The 21994-nt window shown below is 40.0% G+C and overlaps 1 protein-coding gene across 7 annotated transcripts in view; it reads right to left on the bottom strand.

Annotated features, from left to right (window-relative positions):
* Positions 1–21994, bottom strand: part of CCDC141 (coiled-coil domain containing 141) — a 122143-nt gene that overhangs the window by 46629 nt on the left and 53520 nt on the right. For all 7 annotated transcript variants that reach the window (XR_016280848.1, XM_089519662.1, XM_089519666.1 and 4 more), the window contains exons 6-7: positions 21298–21417; positions 5401–5595 (exon numbers count right to left, since the gene is read on the bottom strand). Coding sequence is in view for 6 of the 7 variants with exons in the window: in XM_089519662.1 (XP_089375788.1) it covers positions 5401–5595; positions 21298–21417 (315 nt within the window). In the remaining variant the exon portion in view is untranslated. The remainder of the gene's footprint in view (positions 1–5400; positions 5596–21297; positions 21418–21994) is intronic.

The raw sequence follows: 21994 nt of genomic DNA, 5'->3' as shown, positions 1-21994 counted from the left end.
CCCAAAACCTGACAACTGACTCCTTCCTTACTGCCCCCGACCATCCACTGCACACATGTTATGGGAGGCAGCATGACCATCATAATGATCTGTGGTTAAGCAAAAGAAGATGTTTTGTCTGAGTCCTTGAAGGCCCCCCCATTCTACTGGCACTTCAGGACTGCTGATCCAGTCATTATCTCTCACACACGAAGGGAAGGCAGAAGATGAGGCTGAAGTTACTATATTCAGAGTCCATAATGGTACCTTTAGGGATGCCGCTGTCACAGGAGTACCCTGTTAGTGGGTGATAAAGTATGAAAGATATGGGCACTTTCCTGCTCAGTGCCTCAGCAATGCTGTGGTACCCCACAGGGATGAACCCAAAGGGAAGAGATGACTTCAGAATTCTTTGGATAACTCACTTGTTAATCAAGAACATTAAAAAACTGGTTGTTGGGCTGTTTTAAGGAGATGGAAGAGAGCACCTAGTTCAAATCCAAGCATAATACCCTCCAACTTTCCTAATTTGGCAGGGACGATCCCAATTAATGCTCTGTCATCATGCTTTTTCAGGTGCTTTTCAAATGTCTCAGTTTCTGTCCTCCTTCTCCTACTTTCCCTCTTTATCCTTAGTTTACTTCAATTCAGTGGCATTACTAGGGTTGTGCAGGTGTGTGGACTGCACCAGGTGACACCCCAGAAGAGGAGTGACACCAGGTGGGGCCCCCTTCCTGCTGTGTGTGTGTGTGTGTGTGTGTGCAGTGCTGCTGCCACCAGCATCCATAGCTTCTTCTTCTTCACTGTGAAGGCTTGCTCCCTTAGGAGGAAGCCAAGGCAGCAGAAGAGGAGGAAGGTTGAGCGTACCCCTCCTGGCTTCGCCTCTGCCACACTTCCATGTGAGGAGGACCCCATGCAGAGGTAAAGAAGAAGGGTTGTGTCACCTCCATGTGGCTTCCTCGTGAGGAGGGAGCTGTGTAGATGTGGAGGGGACAGCTTCCCTCCCCTCCTGCCCAGCTGCCCCCCGCTGGCCACCCTCCTGCACCAGCTGACACCAAACCCGTGGACACCACTGAATTGAAGTTCAAAAAAGGAGAAGCCTTGCTTTCTCCAGTAGGCTGAGACAAAAGCAAACTGCTGCAGGCTCTCCTAGCTTGTCTGTTCTTAATAAGGAAGAACAAATAACCTTTGTTATTTTGACCACACTCTGATGTTACGAGGTCCCAGCTTTCACCAGTGAAATGTCGGAGGATATGCAGAATCCCTTACTCTCTTCCCCAAAAAAGCAACAGAAGATAACATAACAATGCTGTTACAGGAGAGAGGATTTCTGGACTGAATTGTTGTGCATCCCCCTCTTCCCTCTCCTTTTCATGGAGGAGACAGAGAAAAGAAAACAATGAGGAAAATTAATAGGCCCATTTGTTGTTTGTTTGTTGCAACCAAACAAACAAACATGGCAATACTTTAAGACTAATTAATTTGAAGTTATCCATTCTTAACATAAGTTACTGTCAAAAGCCAAAACTAATTATTAGCTCTCTCTTCTTTTCTGATGTTAAGAGCTCATTGGGGAAAAAAATACTTATGGGACTACACCTACAATGCTGCCGAGCTATTCTTCCAAGACATGGCAAAACAAAACTTGTATCCTCCTAAACCTAGACTAATTAAATTTCCAAAGTTACCCTAGAGACTATTCACTCATTACTGCTAGCAGTGCTATTGTAAACAAAGCATGGACTTTTATAATTTATAATTCAAGAACATTTATAATGCATAGAGCCAGTGTGGTGTAGTGGTTTGAGCACCGGACTAGGGCTCCGGAGATCAGGGGTCAATTTGTCGATTGGCCATGGAAACCCACTGGATGATTTCAGTGAGTCTAATACACTCATCCCCAGAAAACCCTGTGACAGATTTGCCTTATGGCCACCATAAATCAAAAATGACTTGAAGGTATACCATAATAAACAACAACAACAAGGGTATCAATTTATAATCTTTGTCTGTATTTTTCAGCACACACAAGGCACAAAATATTATTTTCCCTCTTCCCTCCACTGCCTTTTTCCCCCCTGCCATGTATTTGAGACTGTAATCCTGCAGGCAGGACTTGACTTGTTTTTATTGACTGTATGAGTTGTGTTAAGAACCTTTTTGCCTGAAGAGCAGGAGGAAAGTCTTTAAATAAAATTAATACCTGCTTAAAGAAAATATGTGTACCAGTCAAGAATAATTTAATCTTTTATCAGTTCTCAAAATTTCAAAGTCTGCCATGTACAACTTGTGGTATCTTCTCCAATTATAATCTCTTCAATTTAAAAAGTCATACAAAATACTCATACAAAATTTAGCAGACTTTTTAAAAAAATCAATAAAATGCCCCTCCCAATCCTGGTATGGGCTTCATCCTGCAGGTACTCATTGCCAAAATTCAGCAGCAAATGGGAATGAAAAATCCCACTTCCATCTTCCAGGAAAATTATTTTTACACTAAAACAAAGCACATGAGGAGTACATATTCTGTTTGAGAAGATAATTATGCTTTCTGAAGACTGCACTTTCACTGTAAACAAACTGCATGTTCTTTATGTGATGTTTGGGTGCAAAAGTGAGGACGGGGTCTGCTGCCACATGCAGCAGATATAATGGGGGCTGCACGGGCCACAAAAGAGCAAAGGCAGTTCATATGCTGCCCATCCCTGGTATTTAATATAATGATATCCAAGGAGTCTTGATTATTACACATCCCAAAGAATTAAATACAAGCCCAACCTAGGTTTATCCAAAAGCTGTTTATCCCAAGAGCTGTAAAAACACTTGATATTAAGGACCCACATTGGTTTGCTAATAGTTTTGCAGAAGCTGTGACTTCCCTTTCAATTGGTTCCATTACTGTAACATTCAGTCCATCCACACTACAGAAACTACACTAGTTTGACACAACTTTTACTGCCATGCTTCCATTCTAAAGAACCCTGGGATTTGTAGTTTTGTGAGGAACTTTGGCAGAGAAGACTAAAGGATCTATAAAACTCCAAATCCCAGGATGCCAAAGGATGGAGCTACAGCATGATTTCTACAGTCATAGAAACAAATATTAGCTCAGTAGAGTTTGAGTAGTATAGTGGTTTGAGTGTTGGGCTGGGATTTTGGGATACAAGAGTTTGGCCCGTTACAGACGGGCCTAATAGTAGTACGGACTGGGCCTGTAATAGGGTTAGAAAGGGGCGTCACTTCTTGATGCCCCTAACCCTAGTACGGACCCAGTCTGTACAAAATGGCGGCGCCCGTTCCACACGGGGGCCACCATTACGACGTCACCACCGCGCCGCCTCCAAACGAGGCGGCGCGGACATGACGTTGCGCCGCACGAGGGCGCCTAGAACGCCCTTTCCGCGGCGTGAGAAGGAGCTCCGAAACAGAGCTCCTTCTGAGGTTTGCGTCCCTGGCGCAGCCTTTAGACGGCTGCGCCAGGGACGCAAGGGAGAAAGGGGCCGAGTGGCCCCTTTCTCCTCCTCCCCGCTGCCATCAGGTGTGCTTGGGGCATGAAGCCCCAAGGACACACCTTTCCAGGCCTTGGGGAAGCGGCCTGGAAAGTGGCGGATCAGGACCTCAGAGGCTGCCGTTGTGGCCCCGATACAGCGGGGAAAGGGACGGATACAGGCTGCCCCAAAGGGGCGGTCTGTAACGTGCCTTTGAATCCCTGCTTGACCAAAGAAACCCACTGAGTGATCTTGGGGAAATTGCTCAGCATCAGAAGAAGGCAATGGAAAGCCCCCTCTTAACAAATCTTTCCAGGAAAAACCCATGTTAGGGTTGCCATAAGTCAGAAACAATTTGAAGGCACAACAGACACCGGCTCAACATAATATTCACTATATACCTGTTGATGGCATGGCATATGCTCAGGAAGACCCAGATTTAAGCAGTGAGGCAGCAGCAGTTTGAATGAGCAGAAAAAAGGGAATCAGAGCAATGCAGGTACAGTTTAGTCACACAACCCCCCCCACATAGTTTTTCCTTTAGCAAGCAATGTGCGAAACATGGACTTGTTCTAATTCGTTAGTTATAGCTCCTTTCCATATCCATTCATAATATTCTACTGGTTAAGCAAATAATATTTATGCAACATTTTAAAAAGCTCTTCTATTTTATATAGAGAAATATTCCTACAAAAGGAAATGCTAGAGAAATGCATTTGAAGGCAAAAGGCTTTTAAAAAATTCTAAGCTATATAAAAATGTGAAATTATTCAAAAAGCAAGAATACCGGCAAAGGAGCTCCATAATACATAGATTCATTGTGAGAGAGGCACTTAAAATATAGCTGAATTGCTGCAGGGATATCTTTATAGCTTTACATCTTTAATATCGTCCAAACCTATTGGAAAGAGGAGCTGGCCTAAGAGATGGAGCAGATGGATGCCATTAGAAGATCTGTTAACTGGGCAGCTTTTGCGTGCAACCACTATTACTTTATGCTTAGTCCAATGATCTTGTGAGAGAATGCACCTCTCAGCAACTAATGCCTCTGCCATCTGGAGGGAAGAGTCTGAAATTACAACAAATGTTTTCTATTGCAAGGTCCAGAAGGGAACACCATAAGTGCCTCTAACATATCCCAAATATTTTACTAGATTAACTGTGATCTATTTTGAGAACCAATTTTAGCTCAAAACCAAGGCACAAATAAGGCCTAAATACCCTAATGCCAGTGTAGTGTTGTGGTTTGAGTGTAGCAGTATGAGTCTGGAGACTAGGGTATGATTCCCTGCTCACTCATGAAACCCACTGGGTGACCTTGGGCAAATGGTATGCTCTGAGCCTTAGGGGAAAACAATGGCAAACCTCCTCAACAATCAATAAATCAACAAATCTTGCCAAGAAAACCCCATTATAGGTTCACCTTTGAGTCACCATAAGTTGGAAATGACTTGAAGGCATACAACATCAACAAACCCTAAGGCGCCAGATCCCATTTGATCTTGGAAACTAAGCAAGCTCAGCCCTTGTTAGTACCGGGTTGGGAGACTGTCAGAGGAATACCAGGTGCTATAGCCTATATTTCAGAAGAAAAAACTGTCAAAACCACTTCTGAGTATTCCTCATCTAAGAAAATCCTATGAAATTCATGGGGCCACTATAAGGTGACTTGAAGGCACATGCACACACGCATACACAAAATAGATACCAATTTGGACTCGTAGTCCATGTTGCGTGGGAAAAGGTCTAACAGGTCTGAGATATTTTTAGTAATTTTATTGCCTTTCCAGGTATAATTTTTTAAAAAAAGGTTTGAATCACCTGTATGCTAATAGCACCATCTGGTGCTTAGAATAAAAGCTGCATTTGGGGCAGCAAGTGTTTTTGCTTAATCTTGGAATCCTTTACACTATGGATCCAACCTTCAACTAACCTTCTTTGCTGCAGTGAAGAAGTCATTGGCTTCTTGCAATAAGGTCTTCCGGTCATCCATACAACGGTTCACTTCCTGGTGCAACAGATTCATTTTCTGGTTTGAAAGCTTTAGATGCTCTTTTTCAGCATATTCCTCAGAAAATAAAATCTTCTGTGCATCAGATTTCAATTCTTCCACAGCAGAGTTCCACTCCTGGAAAGGGAAGATCAGCCCCATTATTGCTGGCTGCCTTTTGTCATCCAAATCCAATTGCTGTTCTAATAATAATAATAATAATAATAATAATAATAATAATAATAATTATTATTATTATTATTATTATTATTATTATTATTTCTATACCGCCCGGTGGCAAAGCCAATCTGGGCGGTGAACAACATAAAAATTTACAGAATAAAATATACATAAATATTTATACTCCCTCCCCCCCCCTTAAAAAATTATTAAACACTTAAATGTATTAAAATGGGACTATAACAATGTATAATTATACTATCCTAAACTAAACCCCAAAACCCTCAAAAATCCTCACCATCAGGGGATGGGGCCACGAGAGGAATAAGGGAAATCGGGGAGCCCGGGAGCCTGGGCCGGGAGAAATTTTAATCTGGAAAGGCCTGCCGGAAGAGATCCGTCTTGACAGCTTTTTTAAAGCTGTCTAAAGATGTTAACTGACGGATCTCATCCGGCAGGTCGTTCCAGAGCTTAGGGGCAACAACAGAGAATGCCCTCTGAGAGGTAGCCGCAAGTCTAGATTTTGAAGGCTGCAGCAAATTCCTCCCAGAGGAGCGGAGAGCGCGGGGAGGATTGTACGCGAGGAGGCGGTCTCTAAGATAGCTTGCACCCAAGCCATTTAGGGCTTTAAAGGTAATAACGAACACCTTGTACTGGGCCCGGTTTTATCTTATTATCCACCTTCTGTTTTTTTGTTTCCGAACAAAAATCCTCCCAAGGTGGCACACAACAGGAAAATAATAAATAAAATAAAATAAAACCCAGTCTAAAATTCTACACTGCAGAATGCCATGCAGAGGAGGGCATGGCAACACAGCGGAATGGGGCGGAGTCAGGGCGTGCATCATGTGGATGCCACAACCCCACTCCACCCCAATGCCAGCCTTCATTGCTGGCCTGACAAAGCTGTTAGTCCCATTGGCATTTTGGATCCTTCAAAACTTAATTTTGCCCTCCATGCTGTTTCACATCAACACGAATCTGACACGATAGGTTTTCCAGAATTTGAGACCCAGTGCCGTCAATTTGCTAAGGACATCCAACTCTATTATAGTTAGCACTCCATATCTACAGATTTTTTATCCACAAATTCAAGAATCCATGACTTGAAAATATTTAAATATGTATATAAATTCCAAAAAAGCAAACCTTCATTTTGCCATTTCATATAAGGGACACCATTTTACTATGCCATTATATTTAAGGGACTCGAGCATCCAAAATATTGGTATCCACGGGGAGGGTGTGTGTCCTGGAAGCAAATCCCAGCAGATACCAAGGGCCCACTGTACTCTTTTATACTTTGATCTAAAGTAGCTGTCTGAGTTCTAAACTGGTGCCTATTAGCAGTAATGGACTGGATGAAAGTGAACAGATAGAAGCCTAATTCAGATAAAAGAGAGGTGGAGCTGGTCAGGCAAAACACAGATCAGGGGAAAAGGATTGAGCCTGAGAGGGATGGGGTTACACTCCCCATGAAGACATACGTTCACAGCTTGAGTATATTCCTGGATTCAGCCCTGATCCTTGAAGCTCAGGTTTCTGTGGTGGCCAGGTGTGTATTTGCACAGTTGAGGCTCATGAGGCAGCTGCACGCATCTGATCTGGCTATGATGACTACACGCCTTAGTTGCAGCCTGTTTGGATTACTTAACAGGGTCTATGTGGGACTGTATTTGAAAAGTAGTAGTCAAAGACATCTCTTGGCCTGAATCATTCAAGCCACATTGATAACTGGAACTGGTTACAGGGAGCGTATAACTCCCGTGTTGGAACTAAAAATGTAGTTATTCACTAATTTCATCATCAAAGGGAAAAACAAGTAATTTTAGCAATTTCCATCCCCCTGCAAGAAAATATTTGAAAACTGTACAGCATTATCAGTTTCTGCGTTATCAACATCTGCAGAAATAGCATGATCAGGACAGAAAAATAATATTTCAGGATTAAAATACTATGTTCTGTACAGAAAATGTTGTTTCTTATGCAGAAAATGCTGTAGGGTAATCCATTGATTTATCTGTTGAAGATAGAGTATCTGTTATTATAGACAAGTCACATACCTCTTATTATCTATTATAATAGATTATTATCTGCTTCTTTAGCTGAAACAGCTCTGCTGCCTACTAATCCTTTTCATGTACAATTCAAAGTGATAGTTATGACCTATAAATCCCAATACAACTTTGGATCTAGGATATCTGAAGGAGCACACATCCCTATATGACCCTGCTCAGGCTCTTAAGTCCTTAAGTTTTTTTTTACATCTGGTGGGGACACAGGGGAGCACCTTCTTGGTGGTTGCTCCAGGCTCTAGCACTCCCTTTTTAAAGAAGTTATATTAGGGCAACATTGTTGTTCCAGAGGCCAATAAATTCTTTTTATTGTTGGTGTTGCTCTGATAAATTCTTTTAATAAGTGCTGTCTTGTAAGTATTTGTTGGTGCTGCTGTTTTAAGTGGATATATTTTAAAGTTGCTTTTTTCTGTGTGCACATGTGTGTGTGTCTGTATGTGTGTGCATGTGCATACACCTTCAAGTCTCCTGTCAACTAATAATAATAATAATAATAAAGTATTTATTTATATCCCGCCTCTTCCCTTTTGGGGACTGAGGCAGGTAACAACAGACATTAATACAATACAAAATAATCAAACAAAGCTTTTGATGACCCCATGAATTCCATAGTTTCTTGGGCAAGGGTTAGTGAGAGGTGATTTTTCCAGTTCCTTTCTCCAAAATTTAGCTTATGGCACCTGGCATTAGTTGGCAGTCTCCGATCCAACTACTAGCCAGGGCTAACCCTACTTAACTTCCATGATCAGACAGGGTCTGATGGTGCCTTTAGGGTATTCAGCCATTTCATTCTATTTATAGTTGAATCATATTTTAACTTCCATAGATCTTAATGATCTAGAATTTTATTTGTACAGTACTTGTTTTAATATTGTAAGCCACCTTGAGTCTCAGGCTATGGAACAACAACAACAACAACATACTTCTGAGCACAGCAGTACATTCCAAATAGCTGCAATAACCATGTTTCCTTACTAGTGTCTCTGATACAAAGTTTGATACAGTCTTCCCTGTCTTGCTGAGTGATATAAAACCCACTGTGCAACAACACAGATCAGCAACAACAAATGCAAGATAGCACTGATATAAATTATCAATATACTTCAGTACTCTACAAATCCAATTTCATTGCTTAGGAACAAAGATATGGAATGTCATGTATTTTGTTCTGTGAGCGGCCATATTTCAGGATGGGTCAATGAACTATTAAAATGAATGGAATTAAGTACTTGACAGTATATTAAAACCCCACTGGGCCAAATAATGGCAGTTCTATTGCCTGAAAAATGGACAGCAGCCAAAAACCCTTGAAGCACAGAGGTTCTCTGCCCTTTTCTATGAAGTGAAGTTATTCAGCTGCATACATTCCAAAAATCCCCATTGCGTATGAAGAAACTGTAAACATATGCATCCATCTGTTGGATGAAAGCCAGAATCTGAGCTCAACACAGGGTCAAAACAGACTGCAGAAATAGGATTATTTCTGGCCCAAAGGCTCAGTTTAATTTTTACATGTCTTTTGTACATGATGGTGGTGGTGGTGGTGATGATGGCAATGATGCGGAACCCAACTCTAGCAACAGAGCACTGAGAACAGTGAATCATGTCTCCGGAATCATGTGTCCTCTCCAACCAGGAGGGATCTTATAGCTCCTAGAAAAACTTGCCAGTCAGAACAGTTGGTATACAGCTCTCTAGAGATGACTAGGCTCTCAGCTCTGTGAGGTCCTCAAAGCAAGACACTGTAGCTCTGGGAATCTGCCTGTACCTCAGCACCTTGCCAGCAATACTTGGTTCAGGCGACCCATCACTTGAGCTCCATTTCAATTATATGTAAGCTGCACAGTTATACAGTATCAGAGTAATACAACTTTCACTGGCAAGGCTTCACCCTGCAGAATCCTGGGATTAGCTCTTTAGTAGGGTACTTAGAAATTTCCACTAGGGGACTTCCGGTGGTATGGAGGATCGCAGTGGTCGCATCTAAGAGATGCTCTCCCTTGGGGTGACAACCGCCAGCAACCAGGCTCCGCGAGGGACATCCGACGGAGTCGAAGTATCCCCCTCGATAAGGGGGAACCAGAGGCGCCCACTTTGCACCCGCTGGGTACTCCCCAGAGCCCGATTCAGAAGTAGCCTGAAAGATGAAGCAAACAGAGGAGAGGCAGTGAATCGGAGCGGCAAGGAGCCCGGAGGTGCGCGGGTGAGCTTGAAGCTGGCGGAAGCCTTAGCGGCTTAAGCGAGCCTACCACTTTTCTTTTACGAAGCTGCAGTTTTAAAATCTAAGAAGAACGCATTCCTCTAAAGACAATCTCTGCATAATTCTTCATTGCGGCTTTTGTATTTTGCTGCCACCAATGTGTGTACATCTTTAAAGGAGTAAAGAAACCCAGCTCCCTGTTGCGCTTGGGAACGGCTTGCGAAACCCCCGGGGGGGGGGGTTGACAAAGGAAGAAATAGGACTCCTTTCCTTTTGAAGTGATCTCAGTTACCTGCTTCTTCCAGGTTGGACATAAAACAGAAAGAATAACTGGATTGTCATAGAAGGAACATTATAAAGGGGAGAAAATAAAAAAGAAAGAGAGTAACCCTGTTTTTTACAAAGCAAGACCCACGAAAGATCAGATTGGACTAAATACTTTAAAATCTCTCCGTTTTCTTTGTGGCTTAGGGGGAAAGTAATTGAACTCCTCATAAGTTTATCCACAGCACTGGTTTGTGCTAATATCTGACTGGTGTAGGAATCTTTATAAAGGACTTAGCGTGGAATTGCCCTTAAAGGACTAAATAAAAAGAAAGTTTCAACAACAACAACAATCTAACTTAAGGAAATAAAGGACGTTATAGAACTATTACTGAAGAGGGCAAGGAGAAGAATATTGTGATTCCAATTTATAGGGGGGATTCATTGATTTTAAGGTCTGCTTTGTAATATGCCTGTTACATATTAGATATATTTAAAGTGGATACTGGGGAAATAAGAAAGTTTGTTACTTGACTATTCCTTTACTGATTGTTACTGGAATCTGGAATATCTTTGACTGTTTCCTATCTTTGTAACCTCTCTTTAGTAAGTAGATACATGTTTTAGAGAAATTGTGGGTTAAGAAAGAACAAATTGAAGAGGGTAGTATTTGTCCTTGAGAACACCTGGCCGCCTGGAGAAATAACAACTGAAACCAGATAGTATTATCTGGATAGATAAGGAAGAGATCTATACTCATAAATACAGAATAGCTGTAGTCTGAATAAGGACAGGGTAAGAGTGTCGCCTGCTGGTGATTAAAAGTAAGCTTAACTAGCCAATATAGAATAAAGTGTAGACCAGATATAGACTTGTAAATTGTATACTGGGGATAATAGCTGATTTGATGTAAAGGGTATAACAATAGGAAGTGGAGAAATTGTAGGGAAGAATAGGAGAGGCAGATCTGATTCAGGGTGAATGTGGATGTGATAAAGGGAGGAATTCTGATAAGATTGAAGTAGTACTGAATTTGGCATAGGGAAAAGGGGCAACAGTTGTATGGTCATAACAATTGTATGTTTGGGTGCATATCTACAGAATTATTATTTACCTGGCCAAGTGTATTGAAGGAAATGTCTGGAAACAAGAAAGTATCATCTATCCCCACACACCCCCTCCCAAAAAAAATATCAGTAGATACGACATTGAAACCTAATGAATATGGCGAGCTGACGATGTTGGATGAGATAAGACGGATAAAAGAAGAACTTAAAGAGGACAATGCACGACTAAGAGAGGATTTAAAGTTGGAAATTAGATCTGAAATTCAAAAAGAAATGGGAGAGATAAAAGGATCTTTGGTGAAAATAAATAAGGATTTGGAGAAGATAACTAATAAAGTGGACAATTTGGAAAGCACTGTGAATCATTTGGAGAATAATGCTATACAGGTGGAATCAAAGATTAACAAATTGGAGGAAGAAAGAAGAATTAACAAACAAACAATAACAAGACTGGAGACTAAATTAAGACAGAACTGTATTAAACTTAGAGGAGTGCCTGAGCAGGAAGGAGAAAGTTTATATAAATCTCTGATTCCTGCAATAGCTGAATTCGTGGAAGAACCGGTGGAACAATTCCCGTGGGAAATAGACACTTTATATCGCATTAATTCTAAATTGGCCAGACAAAAGAACTTGCCGAGGGACATAGTTGTGTATTGTGTGCGGAAACAAACAAAAGATCTGATAACCCAACAAAGTTTTAAAAAAGAACTAATTATCGATGGACGCCTAATTCAAATTTTTAAAGATATCCCAACGAATGTGCTCAAATCAAGAAAAGAGTACAATTTTCTATTGGATCAACTAAAAATTTATGGTATCCCCTTTAGATGGGATGAAGCGGAGGGTTTAACCTTGATGTGGAAACAGAAAAGGTACAAAATTGATACTGTGGAAAGAACAGCAGATTTTTGGAAGAGAAATCGTAAAGAAATTGAGAAACTAAAAGATCAAGGACATTCAGGTGAAAGATATGGAGTGAGAACTAGAGGGATGAATGCAAAGGAGCAGGAGAAAGATCAAAGAAAGAAAGATGATGTGTGCAAGCCTGGGGAGAGTGACAATTTAGAGGGAGCAGGAGGAGGAGGGACAATTGATTAGAAGATTAGAATTAAGTGTATAGAAGGTGTTCCTCTTCTTCTGTGTGCCTATCCTCTTTTTCTTTTTATATATATTGTATTGTATTGTTGGGAATTTTTATTTCTGATTGCCTTCTCATATAGTGGTGGAATAAATAAAATTTTGAATTTGTAGGAGTAAAAAAAAAAAAATGAAGATATTGAGTTGGAACATAAATGGATTGAACTCACCCCATAAAAGAAAAACAACATTCCACTTCCTAATAAAACAAAGATGTGACATAATATGTCTGCAAGAAACGCACATTAAACAAGGTGAAGGCAAATATATTGAAAATAAAAAATTAGGTAAAAGCTTTATTTCAGCAAACAAGAAAAGGAAAAAGGGAACAGTAATATATGTTAAAGAGAAATGGGAACCTAAAGAAGTTTATAATGATAATAAAGGCTACATTCTAGGGGTCGAAATTAATATGATTGGGAAAAAGATACTATTAATAGGACTTTATACTCCTCAGGAAAAAAAAGCAAAGTTTTTTGAAGATCTGCAAAATATATTATTTGATTTAAATTACGAAGAAGTAATTATACTAGGAGACTGTAATGGTGTGATCAAACCAGAGATGGATAGAAATTCAAACAAGGGGATAAAAGAAAAACAAGGGAAATTGTCAAAATCTTTTTTTAAATTGATGGGAAATTTAAGTTTAGTGGATTCATGGAGACAGCTGTACGGCAACGCTAGGGAGTTTACTCACTTTTCCTCCAGACATAACTCAACGGCCAGGATAGATTTAATATTAGTTACACACCCCTTAGTAAAGCTATTGAAGGAAATGGAGATACTACCAAGACATTTATCAGACCATAATCCACAAATTCTGAAGTTGGAAGAGGCTGTAAAGGGGGAAAATAGTTTTAAATGGAGACTGAATGTGGATATATTAAGAGACGATGAGTTAGTAAAAAAGACAAAAATAGTTATAGAGAATTACTTTAAGGAGAATCTAGATAAGGGAACGAGGATTGATGTGGTTTGGGAAGCGGCAAAAGCGGTAATTAGGGGCTTTTTAATTCAACAAAATTCAATTAAAAAGAAAGAGAAGGCCAAAAAAGTAGATCAGTTGAATAGGAAATTGAAGGAGAAGGAAAAGCTATTGAATGAAAAACCGGGGGACTCAAGATTATTGATGGAAAGTAAAATTCTACAAGAACAAATCACGATGGAAATGATGGAGGACTTAGGTAAGGAATTGAAAAAAGCCAAGCAGCAACACTTTGAGTACGCAAATAAGCCAGGGAAATGGCTAGCAATAAGAATGAAGAGAAGAAAAGAAATGAGATTAATTACGAAAATAAAAAGGGAGGGTGAGTTGATAAATAAGCAAGAGGAAATAAGGGAACATTTTAGAGAATTTTATAATAAATTGTACACAAAGAAACAAGATCACGAATACACTTTAAAAGAATTTATGGGGGAAAGGAAATTGTTCCAAATCAACGAAATACAAAAAGCTGAATTAGATGCGGAAATAACAAAAGAAGAAGTGGAGTGGGCGATAGGAAGAAACAAAAATGGTAAAGCTCCGGGACCGGATGGTTTCCCGATTGAATTTTACAAATTATTTAAGGAGGAACTGAAAGAACCTCTGAGATTGGTAATGAATGAAATTATTAACGGGAAAATGCCGGAGACATGGAGGGAATCCGAGATAATATTAATACCTAAAGAGGGCAAAGATATATTAGAGGCTTCTAATTATAGACCGATATCGCTATTAAACTTGGATTACAAAATTTTTGCAACAATTATGGCCCAAAGACTTAAGAAATGTTTCGAGCAATTAATTGATCAGGATCAATGTGGCTTTCTTCCAAAAAGATATATGAAAAACAACATGAGATATGTATTAAATATATTGGAATATTACGAAAGGCATAACGATAAAAAATTGGGATTGTTATTTGTAGATATGGAAAAGGCCTTTGATACAGTGGATTGGACAGCATTGTTGGAAATCATGGAGAATATAAATATTGGACCAAAATATAGAAAATGGATCTCACAAATTTATACGAGTCAGAAAGCAAAAATTAATGTAAATGGAGAATTAACGGAACCAGTTTATATTGAAAGAGGGACTAGGCAAGGTTGCCCTCTATCCCCTCTTCTATTCATATTGATAATGGACACTCTGATAAATAAAATTAAAAATTCGGAAACAATACAAGGAGTGAAAATAAAACAATATCATTATAAGATACGAGCATTTGCAGACGATGTGGTAATAAATGTGGAAGACCCACTAAATAATATAACAAAGGTAATGAAAGTAATTGAAGAATTTGGTGAATATACGGGATGTAAAATTAATAAAAATAAATCGGCATTGATAACAAAAAAATTTGAATAAGGAAGAGGAGAAGGAGGTACAAGAAAAATCAGAGATTAAAATAAATAAAAAAGTAAAATATTTGGGTATTTGGATTTCAAAAAAATCAAATGAATTGTTTGAAAATAATTATGTAAAACTCTGGGCGGAGGTGAAGAAAGATCTGGTGAATTGGAAAAAACTACAATTATCTTTTTTGGGAAGAATTGCGGCGATAAAAATGTCAGTACTCCCGAGACTCCTTTTCCTGTTTCAAATGATCCCTATAGTAATTTCAAACAAACCTTTTAAAACCTGGGAAAAAGATATTTCGATGTTTATTTGGCAAAACAAAAGACCGAGAATAAGATTAAAACTATTACAAGATGGAAGAGAAAGAGGAGGTCTGGCATTACCAAATCTACATCTCTACGCAGATGCTTGTAGTCTTATGTGGATAAGGGACTGAATAAACTTGAGGGAGAGAAGATTATTGGAATTGGAGGGAGAAGGTTTAAGTTATGGGTTTCATGCCTTTTTGGTCTATAACAAAGAAAAAGTTAACCAGGTAATAAATAATCATTGTATAAGAAGGAACCTACTGAAAGTATGGAATAAATACAAAAGAAATATAATAAATAAATTCCCTATGTGGTTGTCTCCACATGAGGCTATATACAGGAAAGGAATGATAAGAAGAGAAGATTGGTTTAAGTATAGGGAATTAACAAAAATAGAACAGGGTAGAATAAAAATAAAGTCACAAGGTGAGTTAGAACAAATAGGATTCGACCCAGGCTGGTTTGCGTATAGGCGTATATACGAAAGGACAAAGGATAACTTAAAAGAATTTGGAGAGGAAGAAAACAGGACAGATTTGGAAAAATTGTTAACTGAGGACCAGGAGAAATTAATTGGGAAAATTTATAAAAAAACTCTTAGAATTAGAAATGGAGAGTGAAAGGGTGAAGGATACTATGGTTAAATGGGCTAAATACATTGGACATAATATACAATTTGACCAGTGGGAATTTGTTTGGACAAAGGGATTAAAATATACAGCTTCACAAAATGTAAAGGAAAATTGGTACAAAATGTTTTACAGATGGTATCTGACGCCGGAGCGATTGGCTACAATTTATAAAAATAAAAACAACAAATGTTGGAAATGTGGGGAGACTGTAGGCACTTTTATACACTGTTGGTGGAATTGCAAAATCATAAAGAAATTTTGGAAACAAATCAGAAATTTAATTGAAGAAATTTTACATATCAAATTGGATTTAAGACCAGAGAGCTTTTTATTGAGTATATTTGAGAAAGATATGGAAATAAAATATGGGAAAATATTATTTTATATGACATCAATGGCAAGAATAGTAATAGCACAAGCTTGGAAATCGAAGGAGGCCCCGAAGGTAGAGCAATGGTTAATGAAATTAATGGAAATAATAGAAATGGACAAAATGACACAGTTATTAAGAGATGAAAAGATGGGGAATGTAACAGCGAAAGTTAATGAAGAATGGAAATTGGTGTTGGACTATATGAGGAAGCAATGGGGAGATGATCTGTTTGAGAAATAAGTATGTATGAAATGTAAGCCGGGTTGAACTGATTTGTTGCGAATATATAAGAATTCAAGGAGAGATAGTCATACGCTGAATAAGCGTTGCCTTCGTAATGAAGAACTTAATATAGATACAATATAACATGTGTTATTATATATGGTATGTGATGGGAAATAGAGATGCACAAGGAATTCGCTAAACATAGAGGAAGGAAGTCAACAGGGTGAATGAAGATGGGGAAGAATGAAGATAACGAGTGGGATAAGTAATAGAGTATTTAATCTAAATTAGAAGCTACTGTATCAGGTTTGATTGGTCGTTATTGTTGTCGTGGTCTTTATTTTTTTTATTTTTCTATTTCATTTTATTTTATTTTATTGCTGCTTGTTTGGTTTGGATGGTCTGTTTTTTTGGGGGGTTGCTGTCTGGTTGGGGTGGGCAGGGGTAATAGTACTGCCGTTATTGTCTTTAGTGGTGGATGAATGGTGTATTCTAAATGGAATTTAATAAAGTTTTTCAAAAAAGAAAAGAAAAGAAAAAAAGAAAAGAAAGAAATTTCCACTAGGGAGGTCAAACATACTCCCCTGAACTAGAATTCTTAAAGAACCCTGACAAAAGGGGCTGAAGGTTTAATCAAGATGTTGCCCGGGATTTCTTAGCCATAATAATAAAAGTTGTATCAAACTCAAGGGTGTAGCTATGGGGTGGCTCAAAAATAAGGACATTGCACCCCGAACGTATTCTGTTCCCCTCAATAACACCTTCCTTCCGTCCCCCAATTTCTAGTATAGCTGAAAATGAAACACTGGCCTGTTACAGACAGCCAAAATAAAGCTGCTTCGAGTCACAGTGGAGGTATGGTGTTTCAATGATGCATGCATCCTAAGAGTCCAGAAGCCACACCAAAGCCATGCTCCAGTCTGGAGCGTGGCTTTGGTGCGACTTCTGGACTCTTAGGATGCATGCATCATTGAAACACCATACCTCCACTGTGACTCGAAGCAGCTTTATTTTGGCTGTCTGTAACAGGCCACTGAAAATTGTTCACACCTAGGCCTCTTATATTTGCTGTGTTCTCATTCCCTTGATCATTTTGTCTGTCCCCTTTCTTTGGATGCCTATATTTCATTTCTAAATGTTCAACTGAAATTTTAAATAACTACAATGCTAGAAATTTGGAGACTGAAGGAACATTTCACAAGGGGGCAATGCCTTCATTTTGAGCCTCCCCCCAACTACACCTCTGATGAAACTGGCACATAAGTTCCTTAGTCTGAAAGGAGCACATTTATTTACTAATAAATTTGAAGGCCAACCAAGAGCTTGTAGTAAAAGATCAAATCTCATTCTCATTTCTAATATTTACTCGGAAGACAACATGGCTGGTTTTATGTGACCAAAAAAGCCTGTTGTCACAAACCCTTCTGACATTTATGGAAAAATCTTATATCAGTTATCCTCTATATTTCAGCCTTTCCACAAATCAAAATATGGTCAGTTCTAAACACTGGTTGCCAACCAAGGTCCCAGAGCTACTTAGATTACTTACAGGGAATAAGGCAGTAATGAAATCAAATACTCTTTTGCTGAACTGAGATATGGGAAACTCCATGAGAAAACAAAATGCCTAGTCCCAATATTTTGCACTGCTCTTTAGTGGACTGACTAAAATTTTTAGTTGTGGTAAATGTTTGCTTAGAATAAAAGATACTACACTGATAGTGAAATGACTTGTATGGAAATAGCCATCATAAAGATGTCACAGCTGTTACTTTCACAGTGCCAACAGTTTAGCTAAATTACTATTAAAAGTTACCTTTAATAATTGTATTAGCATTCTGCCTATTTTATATCCGACAAGGTTGACTGCTTATTCTTTTAACTGGAGTTTGAATTATAATACTTTACCATGATGTAAAGTTTGTGGGGATGTCCTTATCTGTTACAACACTGAATGCTTTCTTGGTGCATTGGGTATATTTCACCATGTTTAACAGTCTTCACCTAAACTTGTAAAAATTGTCTCATTATTCTTCAGAATATCTGCAGACAGCATTCTATTCACTTGCAAGCCATGTTTATTTTGTAGTTATATAGCCTTTTATTTTTTCTAACAAGGGAACAATTTAAGGGCTTTATATAAAATCTCAAATTCCACTATAAGATGGAATTTATTCTTTCCTACCATGTTGTGAATTTTTCAGTCCCTGAATTTGTAGTTCCCTTTCTTCCTGATCTGTGACACTGCTTGATAAGTAGCCATGGGGGAACTACTCTTAGTTTCAAGTGAGGTCTTTTCACTGGACAGAATCCCATGTGGCAAGAAAAACAATTTAATTAGTTATTGTTTCTTGCCTCCAAGTCCACACTGAGTTTTGGTAATTCTATCCTAGTGTTTTCCTGACAGCATTTATTCAGAGGGGGTTTGTCATTGCCTTCCTCTGAGGCTGAGAGAGTGTAACTTGCCCAAATTCATTCAGTAAATTTCCATGGCCAAATGAGTATTTGAAATCTGGTCTCCTGGTATTGTAGTCCAACCCTAAAACCATTATGCCCTGCTAGCTCTCCATTAGTTAGTTTTAAATCTTAATTATTCATTTGCTGAAAAAACCCCACTTCCTAGAATATGCAGGATACCCTTACTTCCTACATCTGGGATGAGAACTTTGCAGCCCCTCAGATGTTGTTGAATTGCATCTCTGAGAAGCTCTAGCCAATGGGCTCAATGGTGAAGAATGGTGCAATTCAGCAACACCTGGAGGGCCACACAGTCCCCACCCTTGTACCCGTGCCTCTTTGCATCTGGGAATGCTGATCAGTTTTCATCCACACCGAGAGAGAAATGTGTGTGAATACCACCCACTTCAGAAAAATGATGATTCCCCCCCCCCCCCCAGCCTTCATGCATGCTGGGGCCTGCATACATTCAGTACTCAGCTTCATGCATTCAGTATCCAGCTCATGAATAGGGCTCACAGAGTGGGCAGTTTGTTTGCAGCAGCCATTTCCTCCATAACATCACAGATGTAGAGTCTTTGCCTAGGAGGCCGGCGCTAAAAACCACATAACACCATATTGGAAGAAAGGCCACAACTTTATTAGCAACAGCAAACCAAAACAGAAGGGTTGGCACAAAGCATAAGGTCAGGATCTGAAGCATCGACTAACCCCTCGGTTAATCGATAAGCAGCATGCCTGGTGACCGCCAGGCATTGGGATGACCTAGGGGCTAAGTACCGCAAACTGGCCGCCATCACACCAGGCGTTCTCTAGATCACAAAGCCCCTAGTTACCGGGTGGCATATCCATGTTGTGGCCCCCGCAATGGCCACAACCCTTGCACAGCTTGCCCCCGGGTCTCAACTGACTCCCAAACCAGTGCTCCATAGCCCTGGTAACCAAACCAACCAGATCCTGTCCTATGCTGCCGCCCCAAGTTGTGACAATATACCCAAGAACCCAAGCGGAGGGTGGGTGGGAGAGCCGAGCGGCAAATGGCTGCGGGGCCTGGCCTCGTGGCCAATATATAGCCAAGGCCCCGCCCATCACCCCATACTGAGGCTCCTCCTCCAAAGCGGCCCCAACCAATGGGCCACCCTGGAGGACTGGAGCCCCACCATAGAAACTTCCTCCGCCCTTACTAGAGCGGCCCGGGAGGAAGGGGAGGGCCCTTCCAGCCCGAGGCACCAATCAGGGCGGAGGGCAGGCCCCAACCCGGAAGTTGGGGCCAGGGAGCCGCGCCGGCTCCCTTCAGCAAAGCGGCCGGCCCGGGGAGTCGGGCAGCCGCTTTCTTTTCTTGGACATCTGCTGGGAGGCTGAGAAGGTGGTATGATCTGCAGAATGGGCTGCTATACAATAACCACTCAGAAGCTAGAAGCAAAGTACTACAAGTAACAATGTTACTTGTCCCATTAGGACAACATTTTAGGATAATGAAGGCAATGCAAGAACCCGACATGTTTTCTTCTTCCATCCCCCTCCCCCACCCTTTGGGCCATTTTGTTACTTTTTTCATATAAATTTCTTTTTCCAAAAAGAGAAACAAGAGAAACAAGAAATAAATAAGTAAAAGTAAATCAATGAGAAAAAGCATGTAACAGGTAATGGTAATAGGTAATGGTAGACATTGGACAGCTATTTATATTCCTTCTTTTTTTAAAAAAAAAGTTTTCCAAGCTTACTGTATATACAATTAGCTGTCATCGGAATTATTGAAAGTGGCCATAAGTATTATGTTTTGCAAGACTGTGTGCAGTTTGGTGGTGAGAGGCTGCTGTCACTTGTTTCCATCAAGAACAAACAAAAGCCCTGCTGTGGTCGTGCTTTTCCCTGTAATCTTATGAATACCTCTAAAGACATACAGCGCTACCCATAATCTCTGCTCCAGTGGCTTTCCACAGAAAGGTCATGCTATTTTCCTTTTTGCCTCCACAGTAAATAACCTTTTAAATTGTGACTCTCAGTAATCTATTTGGCAAGGAAATTGAGCCCCTTGTGGGTCTGTTGATTGATCTGGAACCTTTTGAAAAAATTAGTGAGGATGGAAGAGGGAAGAAATTATACACTATTTTTTAAAAAAAAAATTAAATGTGGACCATTTGTTCAAAAGAAATTAATAGTATTTCAAAAACACAAAGTAGCTTTAAAAGAAGAAACACATAATTTTACAGAAGTCCATCATACACTGGGCATAATTTCAGCAAAGGTTAAGCACCTTTAAGTCACTGAGTCCACCTGGCTAATAGGGCCAATGGATTTTAGTCAGAAATGCTGACAAACTACATGCTTTGGGATATTCTTATGTGAGAATTTAGTGGCACATATATTATATTTAAATGAAGTAAGACACATAGACTTTGTCCACTAGGAAATTGGGTTGAGGGGAAATGGATTTAGTAAAATATATTTAAATCAACGTGGGAAAGGACTTTGATATTGAACACATTGATCATGAGCAGAACAAAAGTCATCTAGAAAAATAGTGCATTCTGAGTGAAGCATTAGAATGTGGATTTTTCAGATAAGTGCTTACTTTAACCTTATTTTCCACTTCCTTGTGCTCCTCAAGTAACTCTTCATTTTCTTTTAAAGATGAACCCAGGCTTTGTTTATGGAAATAATCTTTTATATTCTTCTTGTACCAAGAGGTTATCTGAAATCAGAATGACATTTTAATAATTAAAAACAATGAGCAACTTCAATCATGGTGTGAGTGAACCTCTGTTGGGGTAGGGTTGCCATAACTGTCTACCTCCAAACCGGGACCAATGGGAAAAAATGTAGGACAAATGTAGGTAAAAATTTGCCCCCAAATGTAGGACATATTTTGTAAATGGAGGACATGAACACTAAAAAACAAAAAATTAATACATTCAAAAAGCGTTAATATAAATGGCGACCAGCCTTCTCCAGAGGTGGAGGATGCTCCCCTGCCTCCGGAGAAGGCTCCTCAGAGCCCGGCTCGGGGGCCAGCCTTCTCCGGAGGCAGAGGATACTCCTCCACCTCCAGAGAAGGCTCCGCGGTGCCTGGCTAGGCTCCAAGGAGAGAGGAGCCAAAGAGGGCAGGGAAGCCTCGCTGCAGCAAGGCTTCCTTGTCCTCTTCGGCTCCGTCCCAGGGCCAGGCAGTCGCCCGGCCCTTCTTCACCTCCTTGCTGCCTTGCACGCTCGGCGCACACGCTCCAACCTCAGTGGAGGAGCAGAGGCTCAAGCTCCTCCTCTTCTTGAGGCTG

The sequence above is a fragment of the Sceloporus occidentalis genome, unplaced genomic scaffold (assembly GCF_023333645.1).
Source record: "Sceloporus occidentalis isolate IW3139 unplaced genomic scaffold, rSceOcc1.0.p SCAF_4, whole genome shotgun sequence".
NCBI classification, from domain to species: domain Eukaryota; kingdom Metazoa; phylum Chordata; class Lepidosauria; order Squamata; family Phrynosomatidae; genus Sceloporus; species Sceloporus occidentalis.
The sequence above is the reverse complement of the archived record's forward strand: the minus strand, read 5'-3'. Positions and strand labels throughout refer to the sequence as shown.